This window comes from Perna viridis, chromosome 1 (genome assembly GCF_037379345.1).
Source record: "Perna viridis isolate PV_CMFRI_1.1 ecotype Kerala chromosome 1, ASM3737934v1, whole genome shotgun sequence".
In the NCBI taxonomy this organism is placed as follows: domain Eukaryota; kingdom Metazoa; phylum Mollusca; class Bivalvia; order Mytilida; family Mytilidae; genus Perna; species Perna viridis.
In genome coordinates, this window is record NC_142445.1 from 43,721,470 (window position 1) to 43,741,746 (window position 20,277).

A 20,277-nucleotide genomic window follows, 5' to 3' on the forward strand; every position below is an offset into this window, starting at 1 on the left:
AGAAAGCCAAATCCAAGCCAATAAGTTCTACCAAAGTACATCAAAGGAGCAATATTATTGTGAACTTATCTAAGTTTAGAAGTCAAACTTAGTGAATCCTAATTGTAGTACATGTACTTGTATTACATTTTGTTATCAAAATCCATAAGCCATGCCTGATAAGTTCTATTTTTTCATAATGAATGGCGATAACATAAAAACCCTCAGTTCAGCAATTTATAATATTTCTATAATAAATAACATTAAACATAACATTTGAATTTTATATCAACAAATAAAATACCAAACAGCGTAACATTTGGCAATGTTTACATTGAATGAGTACTACTGCAATGTACATGAATATACAACAGAAAGAGGAATAACATTGGCATGAAATGGAAACTCATTGAATATTGTAAAAAACCCAGACTCTAATTGCACAAGAAGCATAAATAACTTTAGGACCACAGCAAGCTTGAAATTAAATCTCATTTGAAAAGCCCATTGAAGAAGCAGTTGTACACAGTGTTTTAACAAAGGCTTACTGAATGTAAAGACTACAGGTAATATAGTACATGTATACTTAAGTATTTGGTGGTTTACTCATTAATACAGTTTAGTTTTCATTGGGAATCCAGTACATACACTAAGTTATATTACCTCCATTATTTGAAGTACGTGATGAAAGACAAAACTGTAATATCTACTTAAGTATTTGTATCTTGTCCTAGATTTTTTACTTTAAAAAAAAATAAAATACAAGCTGGTCTTAATAATAATGTTAAATGAAATGCACATTTGTACTATGACTTCACCTTTTACTTTCATTTGACCACAAAGAAGACATATGTACTTGATTTTTATTGACATTTATAATTAATTCAACAGTCTTCTTTTGTGTCAAGCTGTACTTTACAACAGAGGACTTAAATTCACAGTTACTTATTCTTTTTATCAGTTACTTGGTATATACTGAATCAAGCATTGACATTTAATGCAAGTTGACTAGTAATTTAATGACTGTCAGTCAAAATCATGTATAAAAAATAATTTCACAGGGACTATCTCAGAACTTTTTTCTATTCATATTTCAATTCAGATGTAACTGATTTTGGATCACACATGAAATTATAATAAAAGACCTGTGTACCATGCATGATAAGTCCATGCTTAATCAGGTTGGACTGTACAAAGTTTTGTTTGAAACAGAATGAAATCAATCCAAATTACTTTGATACATTGTGTACTTACATGAGACTGATGTTAAATGCTGAATACAAACATTCCAATGATTTGTAAAAGTTGTGTCGTCCCTTACCCTAGGTCTACCTCCTTAAATGTATTTTTAAAACACCTGTGTAAATAAAATCAATTTGAAAGTCCAAAGGAGTTCAGTATAGACAGGTTTCACAGTATATAGAATCATAATGACATAAACAGTAAAAAAGGATGTTAACATTGTATTTTTACAACTATTGGGATAAATGTAACAGAATGATTAAAAACCTATTGCAATTCTAGTATTTATGTCTACAAAACACAGTGTTATCTCCTTGATGTTCTCTCTGACCAGACTTGTAACTGTCCATTGCTAAATAATAAACTTTTGGTTGGATATGGAGTGGAATGTTCTCCGCTAGAAGGCATAAGTGTTTCCTGGGCTATATCAACTCCTGCTACTGCCTGAAAGAAACATATTGATAATTATCTATCTTTTAAATAAACCAAAATATAAGAAAAGACACTGTTCAGCCTTGTGATATACACAATGATCCAAGGAGGCACGAACTATTCATCTGCACATTTGACTGGACATAATTTGTGTTTAATCACCATTAAAAGCAAACAGTAAAAAAAAACCAACAAGCAAAATATTTTAAGGAAATTGCCTCTAAAATTGGCAGTGGGTATGAAAAAAGTCCTCTTGTTCATCAATGTTGGAAAATTTAGCTACAATTGGACCAGTATTAGTAGAGATAAAGGCCAAAATTTACTTCTACAAAGTGTGGCTATGACGAATTTGAACTGTCACACCCGCTCTCAGCCATCCTCTGCACTGTACAATCAAGAGAATCCCAGGAGCCTGAATCACTCACCTGGTTCATTTTTCAACTTTCAAGGGCAATAACTCTAACAAGGAGTCATCTGATAACTTTAACCAAATGAAACCTTTAGCAGGCCTAATAAAAAGGACCACTTTGTCAATTGAAAGTTGACAAATATGTATTATAGTTTTTTAAAGATATTGGCTAAAAACTGCAAAAAAACAGCCAAGGGCATTAACTCTAACAAGGAGTTGTCCAACAACTTTGACCCAATGGAGATATTTGTAGAGTTCGTCAAGCTAAAGAAGGTAGGTCACATTTGTTTTTCAATATCTCTCATAGTTTTTGAGATATATGTAGAAAATGGTGACATGACCTCAGTGACCCTATGTTTTACCCTTGAACTACATAATGGATATAATTTTGAAAGTAGATACCCTAAGGATAATGGTGACCAAGTTTGGTAAGAATTCACAGGGTGGTTTCAGAAGAAAAGACTTTAAATAAAAGTTAATGACTAACGAAAGACAACAAAGATGGATGCCAAGTAATGACAAATGCTCACATGGCCTTTAAGGCCAGGTGAGCAAAAAACTTAATTATTTGTGGAAAATTTTCAGATCAACAATCCTATAAATTTTCCAAATAGTAGCTCTGTTGTTTCTGTGGAAATAAATTAGAAATTTATCAGATCAGAAGGGTACATAGCCTCCTGTAGCCATGTTTGTTTAATCACGCTGAAAAATGTACCAGGGTTTATCAAGTGTCATCCTACTCATTATGTCTGTCAAAGATTATCATTAAGTCTGGTTTAGTAGAGGTAAAGACTAAAATGTTTACCCATAGTTTTGCTATGAAAATTTGTACGGCAACAGCAACTCTTATTTGCAAAACAAGAGGCTCACAAGAGCCTGAATTGTTAACTTGTGTAGTATTGAAAGTATTGCCATATTCGACTCTTTATATCATTATGTATACATAAACAAAATATTAGTGAAATATATCTTAATTCAGCAACTTTGGAAAAATTGTCAAAAGTGCATTTTCAGGGGAAAACACTCCATGAATAATTAACAGATTTTTCTGAACCATAGATAGATCTTATTATACTGAACATTTTTTTTCAATTCTTTCAAGGGCAATAACTCTAACAAGGTTTTGTCCTATAATGTTGACCCTTATGGACTTTTGTAGGCCTTATCAGAAGGACCATTTCATCAGTTGAAATTTTTTTCCTATCTGATGTAGTTTTCAAGCTATTGGCTGAAAATTGCCAAAAACTTAACTGTTCGTATTTCAAAGGAAGATAACTCTTACAAGGATTCTTCCAACAATATTGATCCAATAGAGACTTTTGTAAGTCTAATCATAAGAATCATTTCATCAACTAAAAGTTTTTTCTACCTCTTATAGTTTTTACAATAAACAAAATGAAAACAACAAAAACCCTTCATATTTCACTTTTCAAGAGCAATAACTCTTAATCTTAACGAAAATGCCAAATATATATATATCACATAATACAAGCTTCAACACAATCTTTTACCTGAAGATTAGCAGACAGACAAACTTACCTGACACTGAGATATAAAATCTAACAGCATTAAAACCAACTTCCTACTAGAATGTAGCAACGCCTCAAGACTGGAAGTATAAATTGTATCTATTACCAAAAAAGTAATGGTATAAAATTAAGTCATATGAAACACAGCATTGAAGAAAAAATGCATAGTAGGATTCATGTTTTTGTTTTGTTTTAATGTCATCAATAAAGCTAGAATTATTCTGCCATAATTCAGTTGAAACAGTTTCTCATTAAAAATTCATATTTTTTTCTATATTTACTTTCACAAGCAGATTGATTTCTGGTAAATTATATCTCTCTACATAAATTACAATGTCATAATGATTTTGTGTTGTTTTATTAAATGTGGAATTTTTGAAATATTGATTATCTTTCCATCAATAGACAAGTAGCATTAATATTTCATGACAACCCAAATGGAATGTTTTTAAATGATAGTAAATAAGATTTCTGTTTTGTCATCATTTTCAAAAGGATACTTGTAATAAATGTAATAAAATATCTTACCTTTCCTGTTTAAAAATTCCCTGGGAAACAATCTTTGAACATGTCTCTTTATTCAGTGAGGAATCAAACAATGGAATGCCAAAGAAACAATCTAACAATACCCAATCTTCTGGTCTTGTGAAAAAGTCAGTGGACTTTTTTCCAGAATTATTTTCACCTTTCAAATCCAGTGACATATTCTGTTTAATATTTATGAGGTCAGTTTCACTAGATTTTTGTGATGAATCAGACTCTAACATATCAATTTCTGAAGCTAACATATCAGCTAATGCTTGGTCCTTTACCCCATTACTTGGGTGTGATGGAGAATTTTCTCCAGCAAGTTTTGAAGAGTTATCTGCACTTGATATACTAGAATTGTCTCCCTTGGAATCAAATTCACTTGGGTCATCCTCAAATTCATCATCAGAATCATCTTTCCACACTGATTTTGAAGACAAACCAGTGTTTAGTAATGTGACATATCCACAGGTATGTTTAAGGTCAATATTTTCACACAGACATTGCACAGCAGGATGATTCTGAACACATTCCTTTGAGAAAGCACCTGTTAAAAGTAACTACCAATAATAAAACAAACAAAAAAATATTTAAAAAAAACAACAATATTCTGAATGCATTTCAACACTTAAACTCAAATAATTTAGTTTCAGAAGTAACATGCTTTCAGATTGGAAAACAAATTCTGTCCACCATTAAGAGACAAAATTTTGTAATATGACTATGACTACTTACAGTATGGTTGCATCTCAAATGAAACTGATCTAATGTAATCAAGTTGCAAAGTGAAAAACAAAACAACAAGATGTTGCATTGTCATGATAAAATACCCCTGCGCAACCATTTCTGTCAAATTAGGTAGTACAGTTAACAGGAAGTATGTAAGTGAGAACCTGGAAAGGAAAGACATGGTACAAGTCATATACCAAACATTTCCTACAACAGAAGCTGAGAAATATGTTACAAAAATGTGTAACAGCTGTACAGACAAGTGACTGCAATATTTTAAGGAAGGGTATTATTTGAAAACATGTGGACAACATTCTATCTAAAACATACATACCACCTTCATTTCTAAATGGAAATGAAATATTAACAACTTTTCCTTTAGACTGCCAACCATGGGCCTGAAATGAAAGTAAATTCAATCTACCTAAATAGCACAATAAATAATTAAAATAAAATGGTATTAAGTGCAAACGACAAACAATTGACTGTATTGATTGATTTCACATAAAAGCAAGATATTTTGTTGCATCAAATAAAATATATTGAGACAAAAACTCAAATGACTAACATTTCAAATATGGAAGTACTATGAAAAAGTTAATCTAACCTAACCTTTACCTGAACTAAAACAGCTGAATGAGTCAGAGCATCATTCAATGTTATCAAGATGTTTGAAGCACCAATAACACCTGGGTCATGACCCCATGTCGTTACCAACAACCTTTCATAATCCTACAAAAAATTATAAGTCAACTTAGTGTCATCTTCATACTACTGTTTAAAAAGAACAGGTGATACTCAGATGTTAATTTGCATATTGTCAGTGGAATCAAGTTTGTACATGTACAGGGTTGACAGATATCATTTTGTGGATGTATTCAATCAGTTTCAATGACTGTAGTTACAGCAAGTACTATGGTGAACTTCAAGAAAAGGAGTTAGTTTTCCCTTGATTGAATGACCATTACCTGGTAAACATGTCTTCTATAGTTAACTGGACAATTGACAAGGAAATTTAAATATGAACTATCTATCAATCATTATAATAAAACACCTATAAAATGATAGAAACTTTTAATCTCCTGATCAGGGTTTTTAAGGTCTTGACTATCCTTGCAGATCTGGCACGACTGCCCCTTGCGGGGATTGTGTTAGTAGATGTCTGTTAGTAGTTGGAGGTAGCGGAGGCCAGCCTTCGGGATAACTGACCGAAGAACTTGGTCAAAGTATGTCCTATTAACGGCTTGGCTGCTCTGTTGATGCTCTGGCCTACTCCCTACTCCTACTCTCTCTTTTATTTCAATCTTAGAATTAATTGTTCATTTCAATACTTAAGGCAGCTCATCAGGTAAAGGTAATTAATCAAGGAAAAACCAACTCTATCTCCTAAAGTTCACAGCATTACTTGCAGTAAAGAACATTTTTGACATCAGAATATGAATCACAACCTTGAAAAAATGATTCTGTATAGTTAATAGATAAAGGTAACCTTGTCCAATTGAATGTTCTGTTAAAGAGAGCCTTACCTAATCAAGTCAATTGCTACGAGTCAACCTAAACACGGACTATGTGAAATAGAGCCCTTAAAATATTGTGTAAATGAAATGAAGATATTTTTTTCTACAGGAAGCTTCACTCTATTTCAACCATTTTCAATTTAAGAGACATTCTGAAAAAAAAAAACATATGCAGGTACATGAATCTTGTTTTTATACTGACCTGGAATATACTTGGTAGTCTTTGAAGTCTAGTTCCTTTGACCAGAAGCATTGATGGGGGTCCATTTCCTGTTATTTTGTAGATAAATAATTTAAACCACACTGAATTTGCCTGGAAACATAAGTAACATATCAATTATAATGCAGAACTCAAAGATTTAGTTACTATAGGAATGAGCAGCTATTTTCGGTCGTTCATGCATGTATGAATGGATCTTGGAGCTCCCAAACTCAATGAATGGCCAAAGGCCGTTCATGTAATGTTTGGGAGTGGAGAGATCCATTCATACATGCATGAACAACCGAAAATAGCTGTTCAATCCTTATAATTCTATCTGACAGTCAAAGTTACCCACTGAGAGCCTCAGTCGGTTATATTTACATACTGTGTGTATGTTTACGCTTCAATACACACACATTTCTTTGCACGTATGGGAGCACAGACGAATATTTACACATAATCGGCTGAACAACAACAGTGAAGGTGGTATGGACGAAATGATAGTTGGCATTGAAAATACGAGATGAAAACAATACAACAGGAATAAATTTTTTTAAGGAATTACATCAAGGAAGAAGGAAAATTACAATAAGGTGTTTCAAGGGTTCAGTCAAAACTCAGTTTTAAGTTTCTTTCCCCAAGCTGAAAATTACTCTCTCTATTAAGAAACTTGACTGGTAAAATCAATGTGCATGTAATAAACTATTCTTACAGCTATATTATGCGTTCAGTTCGTTGCCACACTCTTTCGAACTACACGGCCGCCATATTGGTTTCAAGTTGACTGGCGTTCATGCATGTATGAACTATCTGGCGAAGTTCATGCATGTATGAACTTTCTGGCAACGATGGTCTCGACCAATCAAAAACGGCTATAAGCATGAAGAATCTCATGATTAGAATTATAAGCTCTTAAAAACTCAGAAAAAAACAACACTTTTCCAGAAATGCTCACACTGAACATTATGTACAGTCACTATTGCATTTACTTTGGGATTTTTCAAGGCAAAATACACGTTTCACTCACAGAAACTCCAAATTTATACATGTCAAAGTAAAAACAGAAAAAAAATTCATCCTTTGGTTTCAGAAGAGTTGCAGACACTGAATGTGTTTCATCACTAACAATATTCAATAGCAAAGTCCATGTTACACAAATGGCACCCCAACTTTAAACATGGGTTAAAAAAAAAACAAAACGGTAGTTTCAGAACAACACCACCTGACTATACTGACACTAAAATTTCACTAAGATCCATCGAGTGATTTAGAAGAATTAGCAAGTACAAAATAGATATTATAGTGAATGAGTCGAAGAAATCAAAGTGCTGTTAGCATTGGGTTTTTAAATTCTTGTGAAAATTGTAGCATGAATAAAATTTCAAGGAGTACATGATGTAAAATGAAACTATAATCATACATTTGTATTTCCCATATTATTTAGAACTGTTTTTCCTAATATTCATAAACTGAATGACAATCAATACTACTGGTTTCTGATGTAAAAATTTAAATCGATAGTTAAACAGTATCCAACTCTACACACATTTAAAAATTTTGTTCTGTTTCACCTTTTCCCCAAATTTTAAACTTGTTAAAAAATTCATTAGCAATCACATTCAAAACCATTTCATCAGAGTATTATCCTACGCTGTAATTATACTCAAATGGTACCTATTTCAGCTGAAGAAAATAATTTCCTTGATCAATATAAGATGTTCAAAACTAGAAACTTTTTATCATTTTGAATTGTTTGCCAATATTACTTTGTTAAAATAACTGCTCTTCACTTTCTGTTCATGAATCATAAAATATCAATGATAGGATGGAGATTTTGATTCCAAAGGATAAAAAAAAAACCAAAATGTGATGAAGAAATGGGTGGACATACTGATCAAAATAGTTCAATAGGATAAAAAAGAAAACGAATTTCAAAAATGTAAATTGAATACCTCAGCTACTGCAGGACCGATATGTTGTGGTAGACAACTAGTTACTGGTTTTATCTCATAACTCAAAGGTGCCATGGATACCAATAAACTGAAATAACAACAAAAATTCAAACATCAAAGATGTATTGCAAAACATAACATTCCTTGTGGAATTAAAAACTGTGACATCATTAGTGTCCTAGATATTCATAAGGACTTAATTCATGCCAGGTTTGGTAAAAATTCCTTGCAGTGTGTTGATTCTAGAGTGCTTACAAGGGTGTTATTGGGAGAGAAATAGAGGGATGGTATGGTTACTACATCTTTCTTAACTGTTGGCAAGAGTATACTTATAATGATATAAATAGAACAATACACAATTCATACAGAGACAGTTGTTCATCAAAACTTAATGATAACTTCAGAAACATCAGAAAAATGATAGCTGTTGTTGTTTTATGAGTTTTTTTTATGATAAAGCAATTGCATACTAATACAGTTTAAGTTTCTTTTACAAATTTGAAACACTATAATGGGGTAGATCAAACAAATTTTTTCAACTGATCAAGCAGGTAACTTTTCCTAATACTGAATTGGCTCAGAATGAAGTTTATTTGCCCTTATGAATAAGTATACCAGCAGGTAAGCTCTATTTGACCTTGGATTTGCCTGTCATCACAATTGCTTGCCCTGGATCAGCAGGAGTGTTATTTTGACCCCTGCAGTATTAGAATAAAATGGCGCTGGAATAAGATTGTACCCATTCAGTACAAGAAGAAGCAGAAACAAGAGACTCTCTTGAGCCTGACTTGCTCACCTGGCCAAAAAAGACTATTTTTACCTCTTTCAAAGGCAGTAAATCACATACTTTCATACTTTTGTCTTAGAATCATTTCATCATTGAAATTTTCATTTTTTTTTCTATTTTGGTGTTCAAGCTATTAGCAAAAAACCACAAAAATCACCTTTTGTCCCTGCGAGCGAATATGTTAGTTATATTTTACCTATAATTCCTGTTTAATACTCTAGATCTAGTAGCATGATCTAATCCTAACAAACTTTCACATCGTATCAGGTCTACAGCCACACCATTTGGACTGTCAGAATCTAATGTTATGTCCTTGTTATAACGTAGAAACTTAAGTGTGTCCCTCAATGTTAAGGCATGCTGAAAATATCTCCTAGCTTCTCCTTCAGCTTCAAGGCCAACCTACGTGTAAAATATTACAACACCAGTTATAAATACATGTACCAATTCTTGTAAATTAAACAATGATAATATGAATAACAAGCATTCTGAGAGTATTGCGAAACAATACATAGTCCCCTACCGACTGTTTATGTCACTGACCCAAATACTACCTTGTATCATCAAGTATAAATTACAAACTGAGGAAATTACCTTGATTTTGAACAGAAGGGATATGGACAAAGAAAAGAAAGATGTTCAAATCCATTTAACAGATGCAGATTTGCAAAGTTTTATGAATGGACAATTGGACAGATTAAATTTCAAATAACGGTTGACTGATTTGTCAAAAACAAAAAAAAAACAACTCAATATCTTAAGTCTTTAGAAAAAATTGTGCAAATCAGCAAAGTGAAACGAAACATAAACTTGATCTGTTACTCATCAAGGTAGATTCACATACCAAAAAATCAGCCCAATATCTGTACACATTTAGAAAAAAAGTGAGGAAAACTTAAAATTTGGTAAATTCAAGGGCCATAACTCAGACAACAATCAGCAAAGCTGATCAAAACCTAAACTAGATCTGTAAATTATCAGGGTAGCCTCACATACCAAAACTCAGTTCAATATCAGCAAGCATTTAGAAAATAAGTGTTGAAAACTTTAATTTTGGTTAATTTTTCAATGTTAAAGGGCCATAAATGATACAGAAATCTGCTTCGCAAAACAAAATATAAATCTATCTGTAACTCATGACGGTTGACTCACAAACCTAAAATCAGCCCAATATCTGCAAGTGTTTAGAAAAAAAGCATAAAACTTAAATTTCAGTAAATTTTTTTTAAAGTTGAAGGGCCATAACAGTCTCAGAGACAGACAGACAGATGGAGTGCTAAAGTAGACTAAAAAATAGAGCATCTCATGGGACATGAAATGACACACAGTCACGTTTTTGTACAATCAATTTTGAAGCAAATATATAAACAGCTCTTATGAAAAACACAAAATTGAATTGTGGTAAAACCATATTTAATCTGTACATTATAGTACTACACAATTGTTTTTTGTTTTTAACAAAATTTTGGATTGGTTCTCAAGCTGTAATTTTTTAACATACCTTTCCAAGTTCTGTCAAAAAACTATCCAAGGATTCATCACTTAGTTTTCCTACTTCAAACATTGTTACTGCATGGCTTTTAAGACCCTAAAATACCGAAATATAAGTTGGATTAGCAGAGTTCTAAATGCACATAAATATTTATTATCATAAACTTTTGTCCTCATCAAAGTATTTATTCATGTCAAATTAATTTTCTCTACTTGTTAAAAATGGTACAAATTGCCTAGACTCCAAGGAAGAAAGATAAGCTTTATAAAGTTTCTGATAAAATTAATTCTTACTGGTGAAAGATTTCCCATCATGAGGAAAGCTGTCAGTGTGGAATCAAACAGAAAAGCTATTCTTTTATTCCCACTACTTGTAGGACTTTCCTCTGAAAGCAAAATATCAGCAACAAATAAAAACATTTAGTACTTTATTTTTTTATAACGTATCACATTTATATTTTCAAAATATGCTTTGGGGTACCATAAGTCACCATTCAAAATTTGCAAGATTATTGATATACTTCTCGATAAATAATAATTTCTACATTTAGCAAAAATAAACAACTTCCCACAAGTACATGGAAAGGTTGTCTTCAATTCTGGCATTTTAAGCCACAAGAAATCTAGAAATCAAGAAATGTAGAATGAATGACTACAACAAGGAACAACCACTTAGACACAGTTTATCGTCAGACATAGATAAAACAACCCTGACACAGTCTATCATCAGACAAAGGTAGTACAACCCAGACACAGTCTATCACCAGACACAGTCTACTATCCAGAATTCCCAGCCAGACAGTATACTACTCAGAAAATACCATCCAGATACAAAAATAATACCGATACAACCTGCAGATGGATGGATAGACAGCATTAATTGGGTTATCAAAAGATAGGTGGATAAAAATGTTGCATCATGAATAGAATTAAAGCCATTTATCAATCTTCCATAGAAAAGAACTTCTTATACTACAAAGTATTAGCTTATTTAAAACAGTTTTTCCAAAGAAACAATCATATACAGTATGTGCCCATTCATTCAAGGTTTTCATTTTGTTTTATGAAAACAGATGAAAATGTGATGACAACTGACATGCTTCCTGTACTTTAGACTAAACCATCTGATGAAATTGGTATGATGAGCTAAAACAAAAGATGAATTTCATCGTCAATCAGCTACAAATGAAAACCTAGTAATTGTATGGTAAACATACCCATTGCCTTCTCCAAAGCACTGACATCTTTTTTTTCTTCCTGGACTACATCTTGAGTGTCAGGTAGTTCCTTTAGTTCTACTTTCTCTTCCTTCCATGTGACTATCAGCTGATCTGATGAGGGCCTTAAATTTATTACATGTATTAGTAAATTGGGTCAAAAAACAAAAACAAAAATTCCAAGGTCAGATTGATCAAAAGCAAAAATTTAGATCCTACCATGATGTCAAGTCTTCATTTCAATTGGACTCAAGCCTAAAACTTTGTAAGAAGGACATAAAAAATATGGGTATTTTCTGTCTATTTAACCAAGCAAACATCAACTCTAGCAATTTTTAATTTGTAAATAATTAGTATAAAATCAAAGGACATCATTTGAAATATAGGATACCTGTACCGTAAACTAATTCATTTTTGGAAAACACTTATTTTACCTTTACGGATGTCAATCCGTTTTTGTGATAATTTAATATTGCGACTAACAACCTCTTAAACATGTATTTTATCTTAAAAACACTTTTTAAAGGAAATTCATTTTCACATATTTTCTTGCATGTGAAATAAGCAAAAATAATCCCTTTCAAAAGTAAGTTGGTTTCTACTAGCTGCTAATCAATATAGCCTACTTTTTGGATACTTGATGAGCACTACTCCACGAAGGATGCAAGTCTTCTGAGTTAAGGACTCCCTTTTTCTTAGCAAAGCCTAGTCTACAGTACATAGATACAGCATTCTGAAACAGTAATTAAGTACCGGATCACATAGGAGTCAAGCAGAAGGTGACAGGTCCATATTTTTTTGTCCATAATTTTCTGACAGTAACTGTGTAAACTCATACAATATGTCTTATAATGATTCATAATGATTTAAGTACCAGTCCACATAAAATTCAGACACTGTCCATATTAAAGTGATTCATGATGAAAAAAAACAAACAATGCTTGTTCAATCTACATATGCTACATTTTTACGTAACAGTTGTCATTTCCATATTCAGATCTGTACTTTTGAGAAAATCATACATTTATCTCCCATTAAAATCAACAAAATCAATCAGAATCAAGAACGATAACTCTTGCAAAGTGCTAATTTCATGTACAATTCATATAAATTTTATCTCAAAAGTGCAATACCCAAATGAAAAACTATGACTTGTTATATGGTCTGTAACTTATTCTGAATAAGAAATAAAACTGAATTCACTGTGTTTTTGAAATGCTAAATCACCTCCTCTCCTGTCTGATTTTTACAAAGACTGGTCCTTAAATGTTTTCATTAATTTCATTCCTTTCCAAATCTAACATTAACCTGTTTTTGGTAGATTTCTAAAAAATGTAAATTTCTATATTTAGGTTGCATAGGAAGTTAACAAAAATGTTCAACTGTGCATCTTTCTCTCCATTAATGAATTATCCTAGGTTGAACCTGTATTTACATATCATTCTATCATTGCATTCAGAAATTAAAGGGTATAAAAAACAGTAGTGGTATCATTTGCTGTATGGTGGTAGATTCACTGTGTTTTAAAAACATATCAATCAGGAAGATTTCATTCTTCATTAACATGATATCCTACAATTAAACAAAATGTACATAAAACACTGGTTGAATTCAATCCTTGTTTCACTAAGAAAATACAGAGAAAAAAAATCACATTCCATTCTTTTCAGGTTTTCTTACTCATTCCCTTACTATAAATCAATTAGTGTTACCATCATGAAATATTTCCATATTTCTACATTAAATTTATCAAATAAGAATAAAATAACTATTAATTACCTTCACTAATTCTAATTCAATCTGTAAAACATTAGCCAGCTGTAACAAACAAAAACATATATTTATTCATATTAAAAAAAACTACGAAAGAGAAAAAAATATCAGTCCTTCACAATGAAAAGATTGAATGATTGGTTTTTAACCAAAAAGCTGAACCTATACCATCCTTTTGTTGTTAAAACTCAAAAGTCTAAAATGAGAAATCAATGAAAGGCTGAAATAAAATGGAGATTTCTTTCATGAAACATAATATAGTACCAAAAAAGTATTAAATTCTCTCTCAGTCTTTTTTAATTAATTGTACCAATCAGTGATATCGTTTTACTTCAAAGTGTAAATGTTTGTAAGAATCTGGCAAAATGGGAAAAATCAGAAAAATGCATATCGAAACTCCACCAATCTGATAATTCAATATCACTCAAGGATACTTTCTCTGTTTGAAAAGACCATTATTTGATCTCTGCATCACTGGCTTTGCTCAGAAATTTTTTAATAGAATGTTAGAAAAATGAGGTTTTTGACAGAGTTATCTGCCCTTGAAATGTCCATTTTCAATGCATTTTAATGAAATTATAACTCAATTTGCCAAAATGATAAGGAAAATACTATCTTTTTTTCCTTAGTTTTGATGGTGCAAATAGTAAAATTACACTATCAAAATGATGGGTTTTTTTTCATACCATGTTTCATCTACTGCCTGATTCTTACAGAGACTGACACTTAAATTACCTTTGCATTCACCTTCGATAGACAAAATGATCACCATATACTTACCACAGAAAGGAGGACATAAAAAGCTAAATAAGAGAGCTACAATGTGTTCTTATTGTACAGTATTTTTACAACACTTACTACAGATACAGTTGTATGTTCATCAATTGAAACAAATATTTTATACAGCAAAGTTTCAAAGTAATCTCCTAAAACTCTGTTCATCACAAAACCTTCAAGCGGTGGAACTACAATATAAAAGTATCATATAATATAATATAATATTAAGTTCCTATTCAAGAATTGATAAGAAACTAACCACAATGTCCATAATATGGATGAAAATATTCCCTGGTTGTCTCAAAAAGGATTTTAACAGTTTTTCACTGGATTTGTGGAAAGTAACACTTTGTACATGTACATAAGGGAGTGTTTCATGAATAATATTTTGTACATTTATAACACTCTTTGAATCTATTTTTTGAAGCCAGTAAGGCGAGGATAGAAAATACAGATTATATTGCATTAAGTAAAAAATGTTCAAAACTTGTCCAAATCGAACCCTATTTTGACTAATTATGTTCAGTGCTGCAGGGGTGTGGTTTTTTGCTGATTCAAAATGCACTGAAACTTTTAGAAAAGAATTTCAAAAGCTGACTGGTATGTTAAGGGTTGGTTTACACAGGTTTAGATAAAATTATAAAACTTGACCTATAATGCAGTCATCATCCCCGATGGATACATCAACATATACATATCCTCTCCTGTATAAACCTACAAGTAGATAAGTGATACCTTTTAAAATCATAATCCAAATTTACACATATCCTATATTCAAAATTTATCATTAGAGAATGACAGGACTGCTAGAAATATATTTCTACACAAACCAAATCTAAACACATCTCATATATACCAATAAATGTATTACATTGTATAACATTTAGTACATTACAATTTCTGTGAAATAAAGTATATCTGACACATCTGTATTTTGTGATATTTAAAAATCAGAATGAAGAGTAAATGAGAGAGAAAAGAAATCTACAGATCAATTATGGGAGCTCAGTGCATGCCATATCATATTTATGGAATAACTACAGACATTGTATGCACTGAGATACCATAGTTTCTATTACATGTAGTCTGTACTAAAACTGTTATATCACACTCAACATATCATTAAAAAAACTGATTATGGTTTAAAATCCTATGGCAGATATTTCATGCATTTCGGGACTAGAACTATTGACCAATCAAACAGACCCTCCTTTGTACTAGTCCAACAGGCTGAGCCAGATCTTTTTTTGTGCTAGCTCACAGATGCAACAGCCTGCAGAATGGCATGTCAACATATTATTCCAGCTCTGAGCTGACTAGTTGTTACTCTATCCCTTTAAATACTGTGTGCCTGACAAAAAAGCAGTGACTATTAATTTTACAGTCTGTTCACAAACATCAAACATCAAAGTAAATCTTATAGTAACTGTTGATGATTGGTTCATAATTACATTTTTCCATCATACATGTAGATCTTACCAAGTAATGCTTCTAATTCTATTTCCCCAGCTGTCTTTGGACCATTGTCTATGATGCTATCTATTATATTTTTCTCTCTTATAGAACATAACTGAAGTGAGAAACAAAATAATAAATGATTTTAAAAATAAAAAAATAAACCTAAAAGAGACAGATAAAACTAATCAAAGCTAGTTCGTCTTTATAGAGAAGTAAGTGAAAAAAAAACAACATTATCGTGTTCTTCACTTGAAAATGAAAATCATGAGAAAGAAAAATCGTAGAATACTTTACATTATATCATTTACATTAAATTCTCACGTATAAATTCTTACTTTCTAATGCATGACCATAATATGTAAGAGAAGAAAAAAACATTACCAGTATATGGCATGTAAATCATACATATTCCATGTAAATTTCAAAACACATCATATTCATATCAAATTCAATTTTTGTGCAAATCATATTCAGGGATGGAACTTATTCTTATGAGTAGTCACTTATGCTTTTTTACATCTAATGTACAATCCAGACATCATGATTTTGTAAATATAAGTTGATTAATTAGATAACTAGCCAAAGTGGGTTCATGGTCTGACCTATTTTTTTTTTTAGAGAAATGTCATTTTCAAAATCTTTCTAGTCATCTTTCACAAATTGTTTTACTTGAATTTTAACTCATATGGAGAAATTAAGTATTAATCTAAAAATAAGAATATGCTCAATATAAGAGGTGATAAAATGTGCATAAAAATGCACTGAACTAATGAAGCCTTTTTATTATCTACATTCTGTATGCCGATATTTTTAGATTACTTTAATCTCTTATGTAAACATACTAATTTTCACTGTTGTATTTCATGGATTCTATCAAATGAGCATATTGGTTGGTATCATTTTTCATGATTTCAATAAAGTGATTAGCATTACATAGTGTTTAAAAAAGCCATTTTGCTGAAATTAATTTCTGTGGTTTTCTGTCTAATACAACAATAGTGAAAATTAGGATATTTACACTATATAGATCTGTACTTCTGGTAAAATACACATTCATCAACACCTCAAATCAACCAAATAAAAAACAATAACTCTTAAACAAAGCCAATTCCATATACAATCTTTATACAAATGTGAATCACATCCTGTCTGATAGGTATAAATACTGCTGTTAAATAAAATTGTAAATAAGAATCAGCCTTACTTTTATATCCTCTTCAGTAATATAACCTGTACATATGGTCCACCAGGGTTCTATCTGTAAACTCTCTACAGGTTGTATTGGTAGTAATTCTCTCGGGTTCTTCTTTCGGAAGAATTTCTGCAATGGATACAAGAGAATTTTATATTATAATGTTTTAAGATCATTTAATATCTGAAAGATCTCTCTAATTTCATTTATATAGTCTTGTTTCAAATTAAAGTGTACTTTAAATACTTCTCCATCTAAGAATCAGGCAAAATATGAATAAGGTGTGGCACATGAAGGGAAAAAACACAGAGATTTTATTGCATTAACCAAGTACTTAAACCTGATGACCTCCAGAAATAACCATCAAAGTGTTTGTAAAATTTGCCTTTTTAAGATATTAATAGTTCAATTTAGTTGAAATGCACTATGGAAAAATGGCTGGAAAATTTTCCTGCACTTTTTCCATATAAAAGCAGTCAAAAAATATCTTCGTCACAGGTGCTTCAGGATAAATCTAAATAGCTTTTCAGTTGTTTTCTAGATGTATTGAATATGTTTGAGGCAAAAAAGACCAAATTGAGAAATATGATGTGCCACCCACTGCCTGTTTCTTACACAGAATGGTACTTAAAATGAAAGTAAACAATTCTCCAACAGGCACACACACAAAGAGTTTTGCAATCTTACTGCGAAATCAACCACTTAATCTAACACTGACTACAAGACAGCAAAGACGATGCATTACATTACCTTAGATGACCTGCATTGGTTCATCAAATCAATATACTGATTTCTTCCAATACCAAGCAGACGAAGACCTAAAAAATGAAAGGAAAGATTACCTCAAAGATTACCATAGTCACAAGTTTTTACCTACTTGTCAAGAGACAAATCTATATTCTACAAAGGCAGGTATGTGTTCACTACAAAAGGTCTTACTTAATGAATTAAATCCAATGAGTTACAGATTACAATAAGCATTGAAATGGGGAGGGTATTGGCAACCTCAACCACAAAGGGTAAGATTATCATGCTCTTGATAAGAAAAATTAAGCATTAAATTCATCCTATTTGACCTTTCTATTAACTTACAATCAGCAGCTGTAAAGTTAGGTAAAGAATCATAGCTCTTTTCCTGAGACATTATATCAGCCATCATATTTGTATAGTATACAAATGGTGTCACTCGTAGACCTTTAACTACTATATCAGAGAGATGGTATGGATACAACATTAGGTGGTCCTGACTATACTGTAACATATCCATATAGTAACGCTTCTCATCCTTCCGTACTGTCTTCACTGTAACCAAACACTGATAATTAGTATTAATGTAATGAAAGGTTAGACCATAAATGACTGTTTTCACGTGTTGAATATTTGCAAAAATGTCCAAAAAAAAAAAGTTCATTCAAGAAAAAATAATTTAATTTCAGAAATAACAAGTTGTCTGCTTGGATAAAATATTTTGTCCATCTTCTCATAGACAAAATTTTTAAATGTGACTGTAACATTATCAATCATTTTTTTATGATGTACTTGTAGAATTTTGAAACTAAAATAAAATTAGAACTTTGAAATGACCTTAATGCCTATGGTGTACACTTGATAATAACCTGTGTAGTCTTGTTTCAAATTAAAGTGTACTTTAAAGTACTTCTCTGTCCAAGAATCAGGCAAAATGTTCATGACATGCACATGAAGAAAAAAACACAGATTTTATTTCATTGTTCAAGTATTTATACCTAAAAACCTCCAGGAATAACCATGAAAGTGTTTGTAACATTTGCCTTTTTAAGAAATTGATAAGTCTAATTTAGTTGAAATGCACTATGGAAAAATGGTGGGAAAGCATCCCCATACTTTTTCCCAATATAAGCAGTAAAAAAATATCTATGTAACTGATGCTTCAGAATAAATTCAAAAAGCTTTTCAGTTGTGTTTCAACATGTATTGAATATATTTGAGGCAAAAAATCCAAATGGAGAAAAATGATGTGCCACCCTTTGCCTGAATCATACACAGAATGGTACATAAGTAGACTGGAGAATTTCAAACATTACTGACACACTGTAACTTAGTCCATTTAGTATTTGGGCTGCAGTTAATTGATGTATTCAGTTGAAAGGTCAGACACACAAGTCAGAAAGCTTTTTGTTGGAGGAATTTTCTGTAATAAAATTTCTGATGAATTTATATTTTGTCAAACAGAATTTAAGTTAGTATGATATTTAGGGTGTGTGCATATGTGAATATTTATTTTTCTTGTTTTGTTCGAAAAAGAAATACATATCATTTTTGGATATACACTACCTTGAAAAGTTGCACTATGTTACTTACCAATATTGCCTTTCCATCTTAGTTGATTTTTAATGCTAAATGAAACAATAGCCTTATCATATTCTTTCTGTGAATTTGCCAACACCTGGAAGTACATTTGCAGACAAGATAAAATACTATATTCACATTATAGAAACACATTAATAATATATTTTAAATGTTTCCAGAGAAAAGCAGTGGCTACTAAATTTAAAGTCTTGGGCACATCTTAATTGGGGTTCAAACCTATGACCTATAACTGAGGTGAACATGAGCATGCTTGAACTAGACTTTGTGGTTGTGCAGAATCAGGGATTATGTATTAATTCATTCCTTTTAACTCCAACGACATTCTAACAACCACAAAGGTGATGGTTTATTTACATTTTTTGTTAATCAGAGGAAGCTTTAAAGAGTTCACTTTTAACGCATTGACTCTTGTTGTGCTAAACCATAGTGGAAATCCCAAATTACTTTTAGGCTAAGAAATTCTGTCACCTGTTTCAAATTAGCTGGCAGCTTCGTCCAAGGGTTGTTTTGACGAATGTTATTTTCAATGTCTGCATTCATGATTTCCTGTTATAATTATGTATTCAACTGCCTAGTTTATCTATATTTTATCGTGACTTTAACCACCCCCATTATTTATATCTGCCATGTTGTAAAGTTGACGGAAGTGCCCTTAGGACGCAAAAGCGATTCTGATTGGAGTGTGGTATCAGAATTGACCAATTGAATCCCGCG

The 20,277-nt window shown here is 31.5% G+C and overlaps 1 protein-coding gene across 1 annotated transcript; it reads right to left on the reverse strand.

Moving 5' to 3' along the window:
* Positions 1-207: 207 nt before the first annotated feature.
* On the reverse strand, positions 208-20,217 carry LOC148628897 (protein FAM91A1-like). Its single transcript, XM_088596526.1, has 21 exons — positions 20,032-20,217; positions 19,555-19,639; positions 18,307-18,516; positions 17,965-18,032; positions 17,227-17,343; positions 16,044-16,134; positions 15,216-15,278; positions 14,646-14,752; positions 13,794-13,832; positions 12,641-12,747; positions 12,015-12,139; positions 11,092-11,183; positions 10,808-10,894; positions 9,503-9,708; positions 8,520-8,607; positions 6,568-6,678; positions 5,467-5,580; positions 5,183-5,246; positions 4,120-4,666; positions 3,602-3,671; positions 208-1,665 (listed from the first exon to the last, which is right to left on the reverse strand). Exons 1-21 carry the CDS (start codon positions 20,101-20,103, stop codon positions 1,528-1,530), a joined length of 2,601 nt encoding a protein of 866 aa, XP_088452652.1. The 5' UTR covers positions 20,104-20,217; the 3' UTR covers positions 208-1,527.
* Between the last annotated feature and the right edge of the window lie 60 nt (positions 20,218-20,277).

Bases quoted from the DNA above. Each gene is read 5' to 3' on its own strand.
- LOC148628897 (XM_088596526.1), bottom strand. From the start codon at position 20,103: ATGAATGCAGACATTGAAAATAACATTCGTCAAAACAACCCTTGGACG. The intron at 5,247-5,466 runs GTAAAGGTTAGG...CTTTCATTTCAG, and splicing joins ATTCAGCTGTTTTAGTTCAG to GCCCATGGTTGGCAGTCTAA. The intron at 1,666-3,601 runs GTAAGTTTGTCT...TGTTTCTTTCAG, and splicing joins ATTTTATATCTCAGTGTCAG to GCAGTAGCAGGAGTTGATAT.